At 45.3% G+C, this 19,820-nt stretch overlaps 1 protein-coding gene across 1 annotated transcript in view; it reads right to left on the bottom strand.

The window, feature by feature from the left end:
- LOC146209663 (multidrug resistance protein mrp-7-like) overlaps positions 1-19,820 on the bottom strand; it is an 85,203-nt gene that overhangs the window by 3,731 nt on the left and 61,652 nt on the right. The window contains exon 12 of the mRNA XM_084580830.1: positions 77-243. Within this exon, the coding sequence (XP_084436956.1) occupies positions 77-243 (167 nt within the window). The remainder of the gene's footprint in view (positions 1-76; positions 244-19,820) is intronic.

The following is a 19,820-nucleotide window of genomic DNA, read 5'->3' as shown; positions in this document are numbered from 1 at the left end:
ATTAGCAAACATTTTACTTTATCGCTAATTGTCTTCCACTGTCAGAGAATAGACAAAGAAAGTAACGATCGCTTACCTTAAATTTTCGCCTTTTTCACCTATTGGCATAAAAAGACCTTTAGGATTATTTTCGACCATGTCATGTAAGTGTACCCTGCGTACAACTCTCCACAACTCCGCATCCGTGCTTGTTTCTCGAGGATCCAAATTTTCGCGAAGCGTTCCACCCCATAAAGAAGGTTCCTATGGAAAAATAAAAAAAAAAATCGCTTTCTTACTTTGTACAACCTTACTTTCGTACATTCGTACCTCGATAAGTAAGGCACACTTGTATATGGGAGCGGGATTATATGTATTGTCCTTCAGATTCCACATTGTCGCAGTTTCTTGAGTGCAATAATGATATAATATGTATCATGATATAAAGTGCATACACTTCATCTTCATACCACAGCATTTCTTGTAAAGTTGTTACTTTTTTTGGGGGGAAGGGTGGAGTTCAAAAAGATTACGAAACAACTTAGGTATATTGCATGTGACAAAAAGGACACAAAGGAAAACCGGCCGGCTTATAGATATAGACAAAAAGCTAGACACCCTTTCAGTACTGGAAAAGAAGATAGCCTCCTGTCACGAGGAATATTTTCGCATGAATAAAGCTTTAATACCTTAGAAAAACGTATTGACGATTTAGAAAATCGCAGCCGAAGATCGAATCTCCTAATATGTGGCTTAGACAAAATGGACGGAGGGACCAATGAAACCCTTCAGCAGGCTTTCAATGAAAACAGCTCGCGATGAGACAAAAAACATCTATACTGAAAAACGGCCGCAAGCTAAAAGGCACAGGAATTTTCATTAGTGAACATTTTTTTCCGCAGGATTCGGGAAATCAGAAAGAATCTTTGGGCAAGCGCGAAAGAATATAAAATGTCCTTTGTCTTCAATAAGTTGTTTATCAATGGGCGCGCATACACCTGGGATTATGATAAGGACTACGGAGTACCTCACACAAATAATCGACGGGAAGAACGACTAATGCCTCGCTAAGAAGACAATACAGATGTAATCCCAGCAGTGACTCGACGGGGAGCTCGGTCCATAAACATCATCAACATAAATGCGAGAAGCATTATAAATAAAGTCAAATCGCTTGAAAGCATTATTCTTAAAAACGAACCAGATGTAATAGCGATTAACGAAACATGGATTTCACCAGACACTAACAATGGTGAAATATAGTTTCTCCAAACTACGAAGTCATCTGTAAAGGTCGTGCTTCCCATGGCAGTAGTACAGCTCGTCTTATAAAAAAATGCATTCCATTCGTCACCCTATCTGAAGTAACTGGCGCGGAAGCAGTTTTTTGCTAATTTTTTGGCAGCAATACTAACATTATTGTTAGCAGCTTCTACAGAAGCCCCTCTTGTGGTAAAGAATGTGTGTTCTCAGTATGCGATTTTCTCCAGCAGTATGGTTGCAACTCTCGAATCATATTGTTACAAGCGAGGTTTCAGTTGACGCAGCACGAGCGTCGAATACCCAGCTGTGTTCACTTGCGAGTCCCAGCACGAGCCGCTTCTTCGTCGACTTCATCTTCTCTTGTCTCCATTTCTGGGTGTCACACCGCAGCTGAAGCCCGCCGGGCGACTTAAACGTCATCGCGTGATCGATAAGGCTTTAAACGAACGAGGTGGGCGACTTCACTTTTTACAGATCGACGGCCGCTTTTGGTGAGGCGATCGATGCGATAATTGAGCTCGATAATTTGGGCAAGAACGACAAATGGTCCATCGTATTGGCACGGCAGTTTTTGTGATACACCCCGCTTCCTGATGAGCCGCCATAGCAAGACCAACTCTATAAGCTGGTAAATAACGTGACGGTGCTGGGCATCGTGCCATGCTCTGGAGCGATCCTGGGATGCTAAGATGCCAAAGCGTGCAAGCCGGTGGGCTTCTTCGGCAAAGCAGATTGTCTCGACTACTGAGGTATCTTCATCACTACTGGCTGAAAACGGGAGGATGGTGTCCATGGCTGGCGAGCATAGAGCAGGAAGAAAGGAATAAAGCCAGTGGTCTCATAACGGTCGGTGTTGAAAGCTTAGGTAATGAACGGTAGTACACTGTCCCAATTTTTATGATCTGTGTCAACGTACATGGACAGCATGTCAGCTATCGCACGCTTGGTGCGTTGTTAGACCGTTGATTTGGGGATGATAAACCGATGAATCATCGGCGTCAGACTCCGTCGTAGGAAGAGAAGGCGCGAAAGAAAGTCTGCGTCAGCGTGCTTACGGCCAGTTTTGTATGTGACTGTAAGGTCATACTCTTGTAACCGTAGGGCTCATCGTGCAAGGCGCACCCCCCCCCCCCCCCCCCCCCACACACAAGGGTCCTTAAGAATAACTAACCAGCAGAGGGCATGGTGATCTGCGACAACGGTAAACGGGCGCCCATAAAGATACGAGGGAAAGCGTTGTATGGCAAAAACGACAGCGAGGCATTCATGCTCCGTGACAGTATAACTGCGCTCTGGCTCCCTAAGGGAGCGACTCGCGTATGCGTGCTTCTTGTTGTCTCAGCGATGGGCAAGACCGCCGCCAATTCCAACACCACTTACGTCAGTATGCACTTCTGTGGGCGCTGAAGGATCGAAGTGGCAGAGCACATGTTGCGATGTAAGAAGAAATTGCAAGTCGCAGAAGGCAGAATCGCACTCAAGTATCCACTCGAAAGCTAAATCTTTATGAAGGAGTGTTCTCAGGGGGTGTGCGATATCAGCAAAACGGTAAATAAGACGGCGAAAATACGACCACAAACCCAGGAAAGTCCGTAGTTCTTTGGCGGACTGGGGTGGCTCGAAAGAGGCAACCGTTGCTGCCTTTGCGAGTTCAGGTCTGACGCCGACTTTATTGACAACATGTCCGAGAACTAGCGCTTGGCGTGCTCCAAAAGGACACATCTCTGAGTTCAGCGCTAGGCCAGCTTTGCGCATACAGTCCAGCACAGGAGCTAAACGTTCATTGTGCTGGCTGGACATCTTCCTGAAAATCACGACATCTTGTAAGTAACCCATACACACCTCCCATTCTAAGCCGCTCAGAATCGTGTCCATGAGTAGTCCGAACGTGGCGGGTGCATTACAGAGGCCGAATTGAATCACATTGAATTCGCAAAGGCCATCGGGTGTGAAAAATGTAGTTTTCTCTTTGTCCGCCGGGTGGACCGGTATTTGCCAATAGCCCGATCTGAGGTCAACGGTGGAAAAGTAGGAGGCAGAAAAAAGACAGTCAATGGCATCATCTATGCGGGGAAGAGGGTACACGTCTTTCCTAGTTACTGCATTTAGACGACGGTAGTCAACGCAAAAACACCATGTGCCATCCTTCTTCCTGAGAAGAATCCTTGGGCAATTCCAAGGACTCGACGACTCTTTGATAACGCCCTTCGTTAACATCCAGTTCACTTGTTCATTTATCACCTTTCGTTCAGACGGTGACAATCGATAGTGCTTTCGTAGAATCGGATGCGAGGCGCCAGTGTCGATCCCGTGTAGGATTCGTGAACCAGGAATTAAAGGTGGGCCGCTTGGTTGGGAAAAGTCACACAAGGAGGAGTGTCGCCCTAGAATGGCCAGCAGTGCACGGCGCGCCTTTGTTGAGAGCGAGGGATCATTCGAAGCTTTCGCGATTCATCTTGGATATCAGTCACTGCTTTGTCTATGGCGTGGGTAACTAAGTCAACAGATATTGGCAGGATATTACTGCAGGATGCAAGTTTCAAACCTGTGGGAAGAATGACAGGTTCCGTACAGCACTTCATGGCCCAGAGTGCAGTGCGGCCTTTGGCAACAGACACCATGGCATGAGGAATCAAGAAAATGTTTCTTGATGCAGGTGAGGTGCACTGGTTCTAAAGTCGCTTCAGACATACAGCCGACGATAGAGACACAGCGGTATATTCAGAAACACAAAGCCCACTCGCATCACTACACGATCCTTCCACCAGACCAGGGGTAGCACACTGGCAGACGCTAAGCTCGCCAGCGTGGCAGTCGACATTAGCACCAAACATCTCCAAAACGTCGAGCCCAAGGATGACGTTGTGCGTTGACTGGGCGAGTACTGCCATTTACGCGCGGAACACTTCATCACAAAAAGAAAGTAACACTGCACACTCCAACCGCAAGCAATGGTTCGCCACTCACACCACAAAACAGAACGCTTATATCGCACTTAAATAACACTTTTCTTCCGAGCCGACGCTTAGTTGAAGCACTCATTTCAGATACGTTGGCCCCGGTATCAACTAAAGCCATCACAGGAACACCATCAACTAAAACGTGGACTTTGTTCCGTAACATCAGCACAGGCGAGGGTATCTCTTGTAACAGCTAACGTCCAGTGACTTCACCCCCATCGGTCGCGCCGACTAGTTTTCCGGCGGCGGTGAGCGGCGCCGGGGTGATGGAGAACGGCGCGAGCGGAAAGCTGGATGTGGTGTCAAATTCTGTTCGATGCCGGTGAAATATCCCGCAAAGGTGCTTGCCATGGGTCGCTGGAATCAGGAGGGTAACGCGAACGACGAGAAGAGCAAGGATTGTAACCCTGTTGCTCAGGGCAGTTCATGGAGTCGTAGCCGTAACGCGATGCTTGACGGCGAGAACATGGTCTTGACACGTGGCTAGTTTGGCCGCAGCGATAACACACAGGATGTCTCCGAAAAGGTGGCGCAGGGAAGTATTCGACACTGAGAGCGTCACGTAAACTGTTTTCATACCGTTATCTGCCGGCTAGTAGTAGCGGGTCTGTTGCCTTGGGGGTGTTCTCGGTATTGCTCTGCCATAGCCGCTGCGGTCCCCGGTATTCATCGAAGTCCGCTGAATTAACGAAGTCTGCTGCATTAAAGGCGATTGAGGAGACGGACACGGCGGCTGTGACGGGACAAGCTCTGAGGAGCCCCAACCTAGTTCTCGGGACCTTCTCAGTTCTTCGCGAACGATCTGACGGATCGAGGAGGCCAGATTGCCAGACCATGTTACATCAGCAGCGTCAACAGCGGCCACCGACTTACGTCAGCCAAACGTCCGAACTTGGGTGTTATCCGAAGCATTTTCAGCGTCTCGAATGTGCGGCAGTGCGGATTACGTAAGCCACTGAATCAAGGCTTGATTTTCTGATAAGGAAATTATGTATATTTATGGCAAACCCTTTAAGCAGTAGGCCAACATTGTCATCTGCAGTCACGCGAGCATCGACAAGCTTACACAGCTTCAAGACTTCCTCGATGTATTTGGTGCACGTTTACCCAGGAAGCTGAGTTCTTTGAGCGAGCGCTTGTCCAGCTAGCTTCTTCGCGTCAGAATCTCCAAATCGCGTTTTTACCTCTTCCACCAAACGGTCCCAGTTGCTGAAAATGTCCTCGTGGTTGTCGTACCCAGTTAGGGCTGTGTCGTTATGCGCGAAGACTACGTTAGCTAGCTGGGCGGAAGAGTCTCACTTAATGTAAAGGCTCACCCGCTATTAGTGATTCAGTCAGCCATCCACGTCTTTGCCGGATGAGCCCGTGAACGATCGCGGCTCCCGGTGATGCTGCCATGAGCTGCTAGGCACGAACCTCGGAGCGTCGCTGTGAACAGACATCGTAGGCTCAGATGGCAGCAGGCCAGCAAGACGGCGACTTTGGCGCAGTTCAAGCTGATAATCCGTCTTCGGAGTTTCTGGTGACCGTGCCCCCAGCGCCTATCACCAAGTTTTTACAAGCGAGGTTTCAGTTAACGCAGGACGAGCGTCGAAGAGTCAGCTGTGTCCACTTAGGAGTCCCACCACGAGCAGCTTCTTCGTCGACGTCATCTTCTCTTGTCTCCATTTCTTGTCATCACAATAGATACTCATGGGTGATTTCAACTTGCCAGATATTGATTGTACTATCATGCAGCACTCTTCCCTTAACTCAGACATGATAATTAATTTCATGATGAACTTTCATCTTCATCGATCTTGCATGCGTACAGGGATCAGCAACAAACCTTCTTGATTTGATTCTAATCAGTTATCCCTTCCCTCTACATCCTGCTGTAACTCACATCATCGAAGGTATATCAGACAACAGAATACCAGTCTGTCGGTTACCTCTCGAATGTAGCATAAAATACCACTCCTTAACCACTACCATAAACAACCATGCTAGGGCATATGACACCAGGTTTCCAACTAATCTCGCACATTTCTTCGACAGTTTTTCCGAAAATGCATTAGACACATGTACTCAAATAGATACAGTTTGGCTCGCCTTCAAAAACATAATAAACAACAGTATAAAAAATTTATTCCGCGAAAGGGGAAACGCGTCTCAAAGAAACAATCCTTGGATAACAAGGGATATTATCCACGCGCAGCGTCGAGTAAAGCGAATAAGTAGATCGATCAAGATCAATGGCGCAAGTTAATTGAAAAGTTTAGGTTAGGAAAGGCTGCTGAAACGCTCAGGCATGATACGAAGCAAGCGAAGAGCCATTATTTAAACGTGACTTTCCCAAACGTTTTGACAATAATCCTCCAAGGTTTTAGAACCCTTTTCGTGACCATGAAAAGACACAATCCGGACTGTCACAAGAAGATAACACTAAAGTTGTTAACATATACAACGATGTTTTCTTCTCAGTTTTCACTAAAGATAACAGAATCGGCCCAGAACCTTGCACATTGCCCAGTAACTATATTCAACCTCTAAAAATTGCACATGACGGTATTTTGAACCTTGTGCTCTGACTAGATCCTGAAAAAGCGATCGACCCTGGTAATATTCCGAAAGAGTTGTTAAAAACGTACGCGGAGTGGTGTAGCAGATACCTTGCAGTTATTGTTCGCCAAACTCCGTCGTCATCAAGAATGCCAACAGAGTGGAAAATTGAAGAAATAATACCTGTCCACAAACCACGAGACACAGCTTCGCCCGCAAACTATAGGTCAATATCCCTTACAAGTATATAAGAAGAATAAGAATAATGTTTATTTAACCTCCTGAGGATGTTGGGTGCGCCGGCAAAAAGCCAGTAGAAAGGCTTGACGAGGCCGACGCACCCTACAGAGGCATTGCAGTGGTACATAGCATAACATCACTTTTATAAACAAGAACAAACATAAAAACAATCGATTTTTCATTATCTATACATTCGTTCAGACTGTTTATTTAATTCATGCGGGAGAGTTAGCTCAGCATTTGGTAACCATATTTTGTTCGGATCTTAGGTACAAGCCATTTGGGTGTCGTTCGTGTACTGTATATTGACTCTTTGCGTTGCAATCCTGACAGCTTTATTACCAGGCAGTTGTTATTGTGAACACCGGTTTCATACCGCCGCAAGAGTAAAGTTTCGTATAAATGTGGCAAGCGGATAATTCTAAGTTCAATGAAAATTGGTTCAGTGTGTCCAAGTCGGGGAGCATTGATAAATTTCGAACGGCTTTCTTTTGCAGGAGGTATAAGCGGTTAATATTAGTAAACGTCGTGATACCCCACACCAAAAAGCAGTACTTAACAACAGAAGAAAACAAAGCATTATACATGTAAGCTTCTCGAACGTATCATTTCAAAGCACATAACCACTTTTCGCGAGAGCAATAGCACGTTGACAGCTTATCAGCATGGACTCAGACGCGGGCTCTCAACCGTTACGCAACTAACAGAGCCTGTACATGACCTAGTACTTAGCATTATAAGCTGTAGCCAGACAGACATTGTGATGCTTGACTTTTCGAAAGCTTTCGACTGTGTATCATACAGTAAGTTAACAGGAAAACTACAAACCTTCATCGGAGACGGAGAATTACTATCCTGGTTAACATATACTTTCTGTCATGCTTCCAGTTCGTAGTTTTTGAGCATGTCCCATCCAAAACAATACCCGTTACATCAGGAGTGCCCCAGGGATCAGTTCTTTGACCACGGTTATTTTGTGCTTTTTATCAATGACAAAAGCAAAGAACATTACCTATAGCATCAAACTCTTTGCAGATAATCAACACCCACGAAGATCACCTCTCGCTAGATGGTTCCCTCCCACAAATAATCGAATAGTGTAATACGTGGCAAATGACAATAAGCATTCAAATATCGGTCTACATCACCCTAGCAATAAAAAAGCACCTGTCGCGCTTTACGTACACAATAAAAGGCGCGCTGTTAACGGTAGTTATACACCATAAATATTTAGATATTACGTTGTTATCTGACCTGAGCTAGGACTCCCATCGCTAACATCGCATCAGCTGCTTTGCAAAACCTTTTCTTTATACGGAGACGCCTAAGATTCACACCAGTAGCCACTCAACGCCTAGCATACACAACTTTCGTCAGGCCAATTTTAGAATCCGCGAATACTGTCTGGTTCTCTTAATCAGTAACAAAAATTAAAACAAGTTCTTCCGAGCATGGCATCACGAACAACATATAACAAATAAAAGCGCACCGATTCTCCGTCTTTGCTTGCAGCTTCATGCGGCCTTCCTACCTTATCATCGAGGGCAAAACAGGCGCGCCTGAGGTTTCTGTTTCCGTTATTACATACCCATTACAAAATAGTCTGGGAAAAATATATAACCTTCTCAGAATCGTGATCTCGGCTCAAACACTCGTACAAACTAACCGAGTACATCTGTCACAATGACACATTCAGGCAGCACTGGTATTTTTTCTCTTTTCACATACGTGTACGTTTATGTCCTGTTGTGCTGCCGATGAAAGATACGTAGGTATGCTTTCTGTGCGCACTGTGTACTAAAAGCCCCCTGATGTGGCCTTGGACGAAGGCCTGCTGTATTGTAAATACAGAAATAAATAAATATCCTAGGAACGAATTTTACTACCCTAGTCCGGTCAATGCGTAAGCGAGTTAAGCGTTTGTGATAGTGCCAAGGCAAAACATACCATCGTCAAAGGTTATCAAAATTTCCCTTTGTGGCCAGCTGTTGTGAATCCACTGAAGCGGTGACTGGGACGACGTTATATACAGAAAATACATATATGGCAACGCCTCTCCCTTATATCAACTGCGGCAGGCCACTTCCTCTCACGTTATCACTTAAGAAACTGCATTCGGCGCCGGATTCATTTTTTCTCTTTCTTATTCAAATGTTATGCAACCTACTTTTATGTGGTGTTCAGGGTGCAGTCATACCATTTCGCTTCTTATTTATCATGCATCTGCTGCTCAAGTTGCAGCCTTGTTCGCGATACGGATTGGAACCCATTACATATGACCCCTAAATTTCATGCCATGCATAAAAATGCTTAATATAATGAGAAAACTCCATTTTAAACCGCTAAGCAAATCCACGCCAAGTCATCCAAAATCATTGCGAACAGTGGTTTCCTACGTATCGAACGTAGACTTAAATCGCGGCTAATTTATTCTATTACAATTAGCAGGCAGCTTCTCGCAAATTAATTACTGCATAGGAACTTGTCGAGCATTTGAAGCAACTTTTTAAGCGATAACTGCTAGTGCGTAGTGCGAACGTCTGGCCGCGGTGTCGTTATTATTCTCTAGGACATCGGAAAACATATTTCACGTTTAGGGGTACAATTTATCAGATAATAAAGGCCCACCTTAAATCTGAGCCACCCAAGATGCGCCCTAAACTTAACCGTGCAGAGCGTAGGAGGAAATACAAGTGAGCATTTGTTGCAGATATTTGTCTCATGAATTACTGAAATATACAAAGGGAGCCACGACACTTTCGGAAGCCATGAGTTTGAATTTCCTAGATGGCTCGTGGATTGTTTTAACCCAATAGCCGTAAAATACCGTTTTTACAGAGAATTCCGAGTTATGGCGTTTTGTGGGAAACATCACGTCCTTAGCAGGTGCTAGATTACAGGGAAAATGACTCCTGCTGCTTGAAGTGAGGACACCACTCGAGCATTATGATGTCGCAGAGCAAGGAGACAAGGACAAATGTCGAGAGAGGCACAAAACTGCGCTGCACTTTCAACTTTATTTTGGACGGTTTTGATCCGCGCATTTATATTTGACAGAAAGGAATTAACTCGCAATATCATCTACAGCGAAGATATGGCAATCTCAGCCGCCACGTGCTCTTATGTTTTCTTGAAACATTATTATTTTTATACTTTTTTCAGGAAAAATGCAGGAAGAAAAATTAAGAGGCCGGGCCACGAAATGAAAGCAGCGCAACAAACACAGAAAGGGCTGAAAACAACTCATACAAGCAAATACAAACAAAATGCAAGACGTCATGTTGAAAATGGCAATGAGGATCCGACAAAAAACAAGCAAATCTTGATAAGGAGACGACAAATGAAAAAAAAAAATAACAAAAGAATAGGCCAACAAATAACATGCCAAAATATTCAATAGAACAAAAGATAAAAACAGATAAAAATAAATATAAAAGGCAACGATTAACAGCCAAGAATTCATTGAGAGCTAAAAACAGGTGAAATCATGACGTCAGTGAGGTGAGAATTAATCAAATGAGGTAACAATTAACAGCCGTAATTTCAACTAGTAGCTAAAATCAGGTAAAAGGACGGCGTGAGTTAGGCTACAAATAACAGGTCAAAAAGGACAGAGAAGTATGAAAAAGTATTTTATATGGCTTGGGATGCAGAGCAATCATACTGACCCGGACAAGAAAGCGATCTCCTTTTCTAAGAGGGTATACGGAAGGGGCGATGACGCAGTTTGCTTTCAGGTTATCAATGATGGCAGCTACAGTTATTTCCTGCTTGAACTCGTTTTTGTTGTTTGTCAAGATTCTGGTGTTCGCAAAGTTTGGAGGGTGGCTCTTGCGGGGTTAGAATTCTCAGCAGTGGATGGCGAGTTTGCTTGATTGTTTGCCTTTTACGTTCAAGTTATGCTCCTGTAATCGGGTGTTCAAGTTACACAGCGACCGGTCTGCTAACCCTATACTTTGCCACAGGACATGGACAGCATGTCAGTTATCGTACGCTTGGTGCGTTGTTAGACCGTTGGTTTGGGGATGATAAGGCGATGAATCATCGGCGTCAGACTCCGTCGTAGGAAGAGAAGTCGCGAAAGACAGTCTGCGTCAGCGTGCTTACGGCCAGTTTTGTATGTGACTGTAAGGTCATACTCTTGTAACCGTAGGGCTCGTCGTGGAAGGCGCCCCACCCCCCTCACGGGTCCTTAAGATTAACTAACCAGCAAAGGGCATGGTTATCTGTGACAACGGGCGTCCATAAAGATTCCAGGGAAAGCGTTGTATGGCAAAAACGACAACGAGGCATTCATGTTCCGTGACAGTATAATTGCGCTCTGGCTCACTAAGGGAGAGACTCGCGTATGCCACGACGTGCTCCTTGCTGTCTCAGCGCTGGGCAATAACGGTGTTAATTCCAACACCACTTGCGTCAGTATGCACTTCTGTGGGCGCTGAAGGATCGAAGTGGCAGAGCACATGTTGCCATGTAAGAAGAAATTGCAAGTCGCGGAAGGCAGAAGCGCACTCAAGTATCCACTCGAACGCTAAATCTTTATAAAGAAGTGTTCTCAGGGGGTGTGCGATATCAGCAAAACGGTAAATAAGACGGCGAAAATATGAACGCAAACCCAGAAAAGTCCGTAGTTCTTTGGCGGACTGGGGTGGCTTGAAAGAGGCAACCGTTGCTGCCTTTGCGAGTTCAGGTCTGACGCCGACTTTATCAACATGTCCGAGAACTAGCGCTTGGCATGCTCCAAAAGGACACATCTCTGAGTGCAGCACTAGGCCAGCTTTGCGCATACAGTCCACCACAAGAGCTAAACGTTCATTGTGCTCGCTGAACGTCTTCCAGAAAATCACGACATCGTCCAAGTAACACATACACCTCCCATTCTAAGCCGCTAAGAATCGTGTCCATGAATCTTTTCGAACGTGGCGGGTGCATTACAGAGGCCGAATGGCATTGCATTGAATTCGCAAAGGCCATCGGATGTGATAAATGTAGTTTTCTCTGTCCACCGGGTGGACAGGTATTTGCCAATAGCCACATCTGAGGTCAACGGCGTAAAAGTAGGAGGCAGAAAAAAGACAGTCAATGGCATCATCTATACGGGGAAGAGGGTACACGTCTTTCCTAGTTACTGCATTTAGACGACGGTAGTCAGCGCAAAAACACCATGTGCCATCCTTCTTCCTGAGAAGAATCCTTGGGCAAGTCCAAGGACTCGACGACTCTTTGATAACGCCCTTCGTTAACATCCCGTTCACTTGTTCATTTATCACCCTTCATTCAGACGGTGACAATCGTTAGGGCTTTCGTAGAATCGGATGCGAGGCGCCAGTGTCGATCCTGTGTAGGATTCATGAACCAGGAATTAAAGGTGGGCCGCCTGGTTAGGAAAAGTTACACAAGGAGGAGTGTCACCCTAGAATGGCCAGCAGTGCACGGCGCTCCTTCTTTGCGAGCGAGGGATCATTCGAAGCATTCGCGATTCATCTTGGATGTCAGTCACTGCTTTGTCTATGGCGTCGGTAATCAACAGATATTGGCGGGATATTACTGCAGGATGCAAGTTTCGAACCTGTGGGAAAAATGACAGGTTCCGTACAGCAATTCATTGCCCAGAGTGCAGTGCGGCCTTTGGCAACAGACACCATGGCATGAGGAATCAAGAAAATTTTTCTTTATGCAGGTGAGGTGCACTGGTTCTAAAGTCGCTTCAGACATGTCGAGGGTGGCTTCGAGGCATGGAATTTGTACGCATACAGCCGACGATAGAGGCACAGCGGTATATTCAGAAACACAAAACGCACCCGCATCACTACACGAGCCTTCTACCAGACCAGGGGTAACACACTGGCAGACGCTAAGCTCGCCAGTGTGGCAGTCGACATTAGCACCAAACCTCTTCAAAACGGCGAGCCCAAGGATGACGTTGTGCGTTGACTGGGCGAGTACTGCCATTTACGCGCGGAACACTTCATCACACAAAGAAAGTTTAACACTGCACACACCAACAGCAAGCAATGGTTCGCCACTGACACCACAAAACTGAACACTTATCGCACTTAAATAACACTTTTCTTCCGAGCCGACGCTTAACTGAAGCACTCATTACGCATATGTTGGCCCCGGTATCAACTAAAGATATCACAGGAACACCATCAACTAAAACGTGGACTTTGTTCCTTAATATCAGCACAGGCGAGGGTATCTCTTGTAACAGCTGAAGTCTAGCGACTTCACCCCTATCGGTCGCGTAGACTAGTTTTCCGGCGGCGGTGAGCGGCGCCAGGGCGATGGAGAACAGCGCGCGCGGAAAGCTGGAGGTGGGGTCAAATTCTGTTCGATGCCGGTGAAATATCCCGCAAAGGTGCTTGCCATGGGTCGCCGGAATCAGGAGGGTAACGCGAACGACGGGAAGAGCAAGGATTGTAACCCTGTTGCTCAGGGTAGTTCATAGAGTCGTAGCCGTAACGCGATGCTTGACGGCGGGAACATGATCGTGAGACGTGGCCAGGTTGGCCGCAGCGATAACACACAGGAGGTTTGCGAAAAGGTGGCACAGGGAAGTAGTCGACACTGAGAGTGTCGCGTCGACTGTTTTCATACCGTTATCTGTCGGCTAATAGTAGCGGGCCCGTAGCCTTCGGGGTGTTCTCGGTATTTTGTTCTGCCGAAACCGCTGCGGTCCCCGGTATTCATCGAAGTCCGCTGAATTACCGAATTCTGCTGCATTAAATGCCATTTAGGAGACAGACACGGCGGATGTGACGGGACAAGCTCTGAGGAACCCCAAGCTAGTTTTGGGGATTGGCTCAGTTCTTCGCGAACGATCTGACGGATCGCGGACGCCAGATTGCCAGACCATGTTACATCAGCAGCGTCAAGAGCGGCGACCGACGTAACGCCAGCCAAACGTCCGAACTTGAGTGTTATTCGACGCATTTTCAGCGTCTCGAAGTGCGGCAATGCTGGATCACGTCAGCCACTGAATCAAGGATTGATTTGCCGATAAGGAAATTATGTATATTTATGGCAAACCCTTTCAGCAGTAGGCCAACTTTTTCATCTTCAGTCACGCGAGAATTGACGAGCTCACACAGCTTCAAGACTTCCTCGATGTATTTGGTGCACGTTTTCCCAGGACGCAGAGCTCTTTGAGAGAGCTCTTGTCCAGCTAGCTTCTTTGCGTCAGAATATCCAAAGCACTTTTTTACCTCTTCCACAAAACGGTCCCATTTGGTGAAAGTGTCCTCGTGGTTGTCGTACCCGGTTAGGGCTATGTCGTTAACCGCGAAGACTACGTTAGCTAGCTGGGCGGAAGAGTCTCACTTATTGTAAAGGCTCACCCGCTGGTAGTGATTGAGTCAGTCATCCACGTCTTTGCCGCATGAGCCCGTGAACGACCGCGGCTCCCGGTGATGCTGCCATCAGCTGCTAAGCACGAACCTCGGAGTGTCGCTGTGAACAGACATCGTAGGCTCAGATGGCAACAGCGACTTCGGCGCGGTTCAAGCTGAGAATCCGTCTTCGGCGTTTCTGGTGACCGTGCCCCCAGCGCCTCTCACCAAGATTTTACAAGTGAGGTTTCAGTTGACGCAGGACGAGCATTTAAGAGCCAGCTGTGTCCTTCTTCTTCTTCTTCTTCTCCCTCGTTTCAATGGCACATACCTACAGTGGGGGATTGGTCACAATTCTTTGTAGGTGACATAATATTTTTGATAATGTCGATTTGACTGTATGATATAGACAACATAAAATTAGGAGCTCATGTTGCTGAAATAACTTGAAATTTTGAGGCGATGTAAGAGAAAGCAATGAAAAAAGGAATAAAATTGTAAATTACTGAAAATTAAAATAAGAAGAAAAAATACAATTCAGACAGATCAGCGATAACACACAAATCTTCCAGTAGCAATATTATAATTATTAAGTAAGTCACACACCGGTTTTAGGGCATACCCTTTGACGGTTGTACCAAAGGAGAGGAGGACAGGAACTGTAAATGGCAATCCTAGGCTAGTAAGAGATATTTCTAGATAATTTATTCTCTGAGTAGCATACCTGTGGCAGGAGAGGATGTAATGTTCGATTGTTTCCACGTCATTACATGACGCACAAAGATTCAACGGCGTGAATCCAGAGCGACATAAATAAAGATTGAGGGAAGGAATTCTACAACACATGAGCGTCATGGAAACCTCACATTTCCTCGAGGTACAACATCGGACATTCCAATGGAAATTTAAATGGTTAAAATCCGTAGTCGCAAGGAGTGACTCACGGCTCAAGGAGTTTAACGTTTCAAATCGTTCAAAACGGGATATATTTAGCAAGATAATATTGGGTACAACATCGGGAACAGGCCCACTGAGAGCTGAATTTGCTAAATAATCCGCCATTGTATTACAAGCGATGCCGCAGTGTCGCGGAACCCACTGAAAACGTACTTCCTGCAAATGTATCGGAAGGAAAAACATGAGGGTTAGTTTCAAAATACGCATTTTCGGGTTTTCTAATGCTGCTAAGACAGACAGGCAGTCAGAGAGTATGATTACGTGAGTGATATTACCGGGAACCTTTTAAAGGGCCAAACCAATTGCAAGCAAGTCAGCAGTAAATATTGGTGTGTAATTAGGGATCTGTACAGAAAAACTCCAACAAAGTGCTTGGGAGTAAATCCCTATTGCTGCTTTTTCATTTCGTTGTGAGGCATCTGTGAAAATAGCTACGTGTCGTGGATACTGTAATAGATAATCTTCAAGGTGTCCCTTTATTACCGTGGTAGTCAAGTGTTTTGCTTTAGATGGCAACGACTGGTAAAAGCACAGTGCGGAAGTAGCTTGAACATTGCCAACACGTCTTACTGACATAAGCGAAACTGCAATTTTGGACAGCAAGGACTGAGTAAATGCAAATTGTGGTTGCTTATATTGCGGCCAATGATAATCTAGAAACTGAGATTGGTGTGTAATAAAAATGGGAGAAGCCACTCCAGAGAGAGATTCCAGTGCTCGCAAAAAGATTCGCACAGTGAGCAGCTCAAATCGAGAGTTCAAGTCACGTACACGGGCCTATTTAGAGGACTGCATTTGAAACTGTTCTTTGCAACACCAAATATAGTCGTAAAGAGCGCCTCTCCAGTAGCAACAAAGGTCGTAGTTTGTATTTAGAACTGCCCGAGAGAAGAATACAGCCGAATTCCAGAATTGGTCTCAAATAAGTTTTATAGAGAAACAAAACAGTATCTCTACGCATACCGAATTTCTTATGGCTAATTCGAATCATGCGACCAAGGGCTCGCTTACCTTTCAGGCAATTACTTTTGATATGAGGCCGCCAGTCTAATTGGGAATGGTATAATACACCCAAGTATTTTAAGGATTCAACCTGTGGGATTTGTGAACCGCAATACGCAAGGGAGATATAAAGAGGGTGTGCCGGTGGGAAAACGAGTACTCAGGATTTCTTCACGTTGAGAATTAAATTTACTTTATCGAGCCAAACTTCAAAGGCATTCAAGTCGGCTTGCAATAGCTGATATAAGGAATGAACATCTCGTGGAGAAGAGAAAAAGGCAATATCATCCGCATACACGTACACTTATATTTGGATGAAAAAGAATATCTCTCATTAATATATTAAATAGCAATAGAGACAGCACCGATCCCTGAGGCACGCCTATAGTTTGGTAATAAGTTTCAGAAGTTATAGAACCTCTAGTGCAGAAAAATTTTGTATTGCTTAAGAATTTTTTTAACCATGCAAACATGTAAAAAGGTGACCTAATTTCGTTTATCTTATTCAACAGAATAGAGTGTTCTACACTGTCATATGCTTTGGCGATATCCAAAGTGACCAATTCCGACACTTCTTTCTTCTTCATTGCTAACCTAATTCTACTCTCCAAATCTGTATGAGCCGTCCAAATGGAGCACCCTTGACGAAACCCAATTTGTGCATCATTAAATGCATTCAGGGTCATCACATGGTTTGTGAGGCGCCGGTGAACTATGCGTTCAATAAGTTTCACTAGATTTGAAGTTAGAGAAATTGGCCGAACATCATCCAAATCAAAGCCTTTTTTCAGATCTTTGAGGCTTATTATAATTTTTGCAACTTTCCAGTCTTCAGGTAACCAAGTATTTTTCAGAGAAAAATTGACAATATTCAACACTTCCGAGCTGTGGTCTTGCACTAAAGCTTTCAGCATAGCCACTGTAATACCGTTACACCCAGGAGCTGCAGCTTTCAGAGCAGCCGCTATACAATGCAATTCCGGTGGCTCAACTGCAACGAAATCGGCACGTGGCGTAGGTCGACGTAACGGAGCCACCGTTTGCGCTTGAAAGCGAATAGCAAGACCGTTCCCAATTTGTTCAAGTTTCTCTTTTGCTTCATTGGGTAATAACACCTGTGACTCGGTTACATGGGGTGGAGAAGAACTTTGGTTGCGTTCCATGAACCTATACAATGCCTTCCGATTAATTGGATTAGAGAGATAAACATTCATATTAGCATTATACTCATCCTTTGCTATACGAATAGTCTTTTTAAATGAAGCCGCATAAAATTTATAATTTATCCAATTTTGGGGACACTGGTTATGGGAAAGGCTCTTCCACGCAGCTTTTCTACGACGGAATGCTTTCCACGTTCTTCGTTCCACCATTGGCATGACATTTTGTTAGGGACAGACGATTTCACAGTGAACACTGAACGCTCAGTGGCATCTAGCAGAGAAGAGAGTGCTTGTTGAGCACGTTCATAATGGTGAGATGATGCTATGGAGGAAAAAGAGGAGTTCACAAACTTTTTAAAGAGTTTATGGTTGACAAATGTTTGTTCACAAGTAGTTACTCTAAGGGGAGTAGATTCTATATTAAACGTAACTGGAAAGTGGTCGCTAGATGTACCACAATCCACCGTAGCCCACGATGAGCCCCTAATCCAGTTGCTGCTAACGTTAAATCAATTACTGACCTAGAAGCTGCTAGCATGCGGGTTATGCCTGGACTATTACAGCAATGCACATCATTTACAGACATCCAGTTCCAAAGTCGCTGCCCACATATATCTGAACGGTAACCCCAAATAACATGGTGTGAATTAAAATCGCCAGCAATAATCAGTCCGTTGCTTGAACTCAAAAGATAACATAGACCATCTGTTTGCTGTACGGACACCTTTTGGGAAGTAGACATTTGGAATAGTGAGAGGAGCAGACTGTGGAATTGCGATATCAACTGCAAGCAGTTCGCAGTCTTGTAGAATTTTGTGTGACACCTTCGCCCGATGAATTGTTTTTGACGAAATTAATGTTAGCAAGCCGCCACCCCGGCCGCTAGTGCGATCTGATCTAAAAGTTCTGAAATACCTTAGAGAAAATGGTCGATTTGGCAAAAGCCAAGTTTCTTGTAATAAAACTATGTCTGAGTTGAAATTTGAGACAAGATTCTGTAAATCGTGAAACGAAGATGCAATTGAATGACAATTCCACTGTAGTACTTTTAACCCCTCCATAATTATTGTAGAATCCGTGAGGCTGTAACAGCCTCCTTTAAAACATCAATGTTATTCTGAAGATTAGGGGAACCTTTTTTACTTTTAGTGTTAGAATGGGCGGATTTTGAGAAAGAGGAAGAAGCGCGACGCTTCTTAGATGAACATGTCATCTCTACATCCAATGGGTAAACGGTGGACACGTGGGAATCCACAGGACCCTGACCCTGTACTTTCATTGACGAAAAAGGAGCAGGCGTCGTCTGGGTTGAATCTCCCTCAACAGATGCCCTAGCAACCATAGGAGCATGGAATTCAGCTATACCAGGGTTGCCAACTTGCAAAGCTGCAATTTCGGTCGAACCAATCTTTGTAGCTATGACCTGTGACACAGCTTCTGTAAACGTGCTTAACATAGGCTCGAATAAACCCTCAAGAGATTTCTCTACAGCTGAGACAACCGACTTTGTCATGCCTGTTTCCACATCTGAAGCTATTGTTTTTGCCCAAGCTGCATACGAATTCCTCTTATGGTCCAGCTGTGCATAGGCATCTGCTCTAGAACACTTTTTATGCTGGATAATGGTAAAAACAGTTTGTTCATCTGCGCGTTTTGGGCATGTACCATCATCAGCAGAGTGATCTGCGTGACATAGTTCGCAAATTACCTCAGCAGAAGTGCACATGTCAGATGAATGGTTGTCTCCGCACAGCCTGCAGCGTGATTCGGATTTGCACGCCTTGCTGCTGTGTCCGAATCGCCAGCAAGTTTTTGCACTGCAAAGGGCGAGGCTGCAGGGGATCTACACGGTACACAATGGGCCATACCTTAATCTCTGTTGGACAGTTAGCCCCGGCAAACGTCGCTATAACCGATTCTGTCGGCACCCTAGAGCCACCAGCTTCCCTGCTGCAACGGAATAGTGATAAGATGTCAATGCCAGCCTCATTAAATTCTTCAATCATTTCTTGCACAGAAGCCGACGAATCCACGCCGCGTATAATACCTTTTGCACATGCCAGCTGTTCAGGTATAAAATGCTTTACTGGCAGTGATGCAAACGATGTGCATCGAAGCAAGTCCCACACACACTGTATATTCGAGGACTTACATAGGATACCTCTCCTGCCAAACGGACGCACCTCAGAGATTTCTAGGTAGTGGGGGGTGGCAGCCTTTAGCGGCTCCTGGAAAATTTTTGGATTTTTCAACTTCAGGAATCCATCCCCAATCGGTACAAATGCCACCGGTATTATACTTATTCCATTTCGTCCGAAAGATTCCAAGTCCAAGCTTTGGGCCGGCAGACTGGCAAACCAGGATGCTAGAGCAGGGAAAGCTAG

This window comes from Amblyomma maculatum, chromosome 1, assembly GCF_055883805.1.
Source record: "Amblyomma maculatum isolate TAMU_Amacu chromosome 1, ASM5588380v1, whole genome shotgun sequence".
In the NCBI taxonomy this organism is placed as follows: domain Eukaryota; kingdom Metazoa; phylum Arthropoda; class Arachnida; order Ixodida; family Ixodidae; genus Amblyomma; species Amblyomma maculatum.
This window is presented reverse-complemented; position numbering and strand designations above follow the sequence as displayed.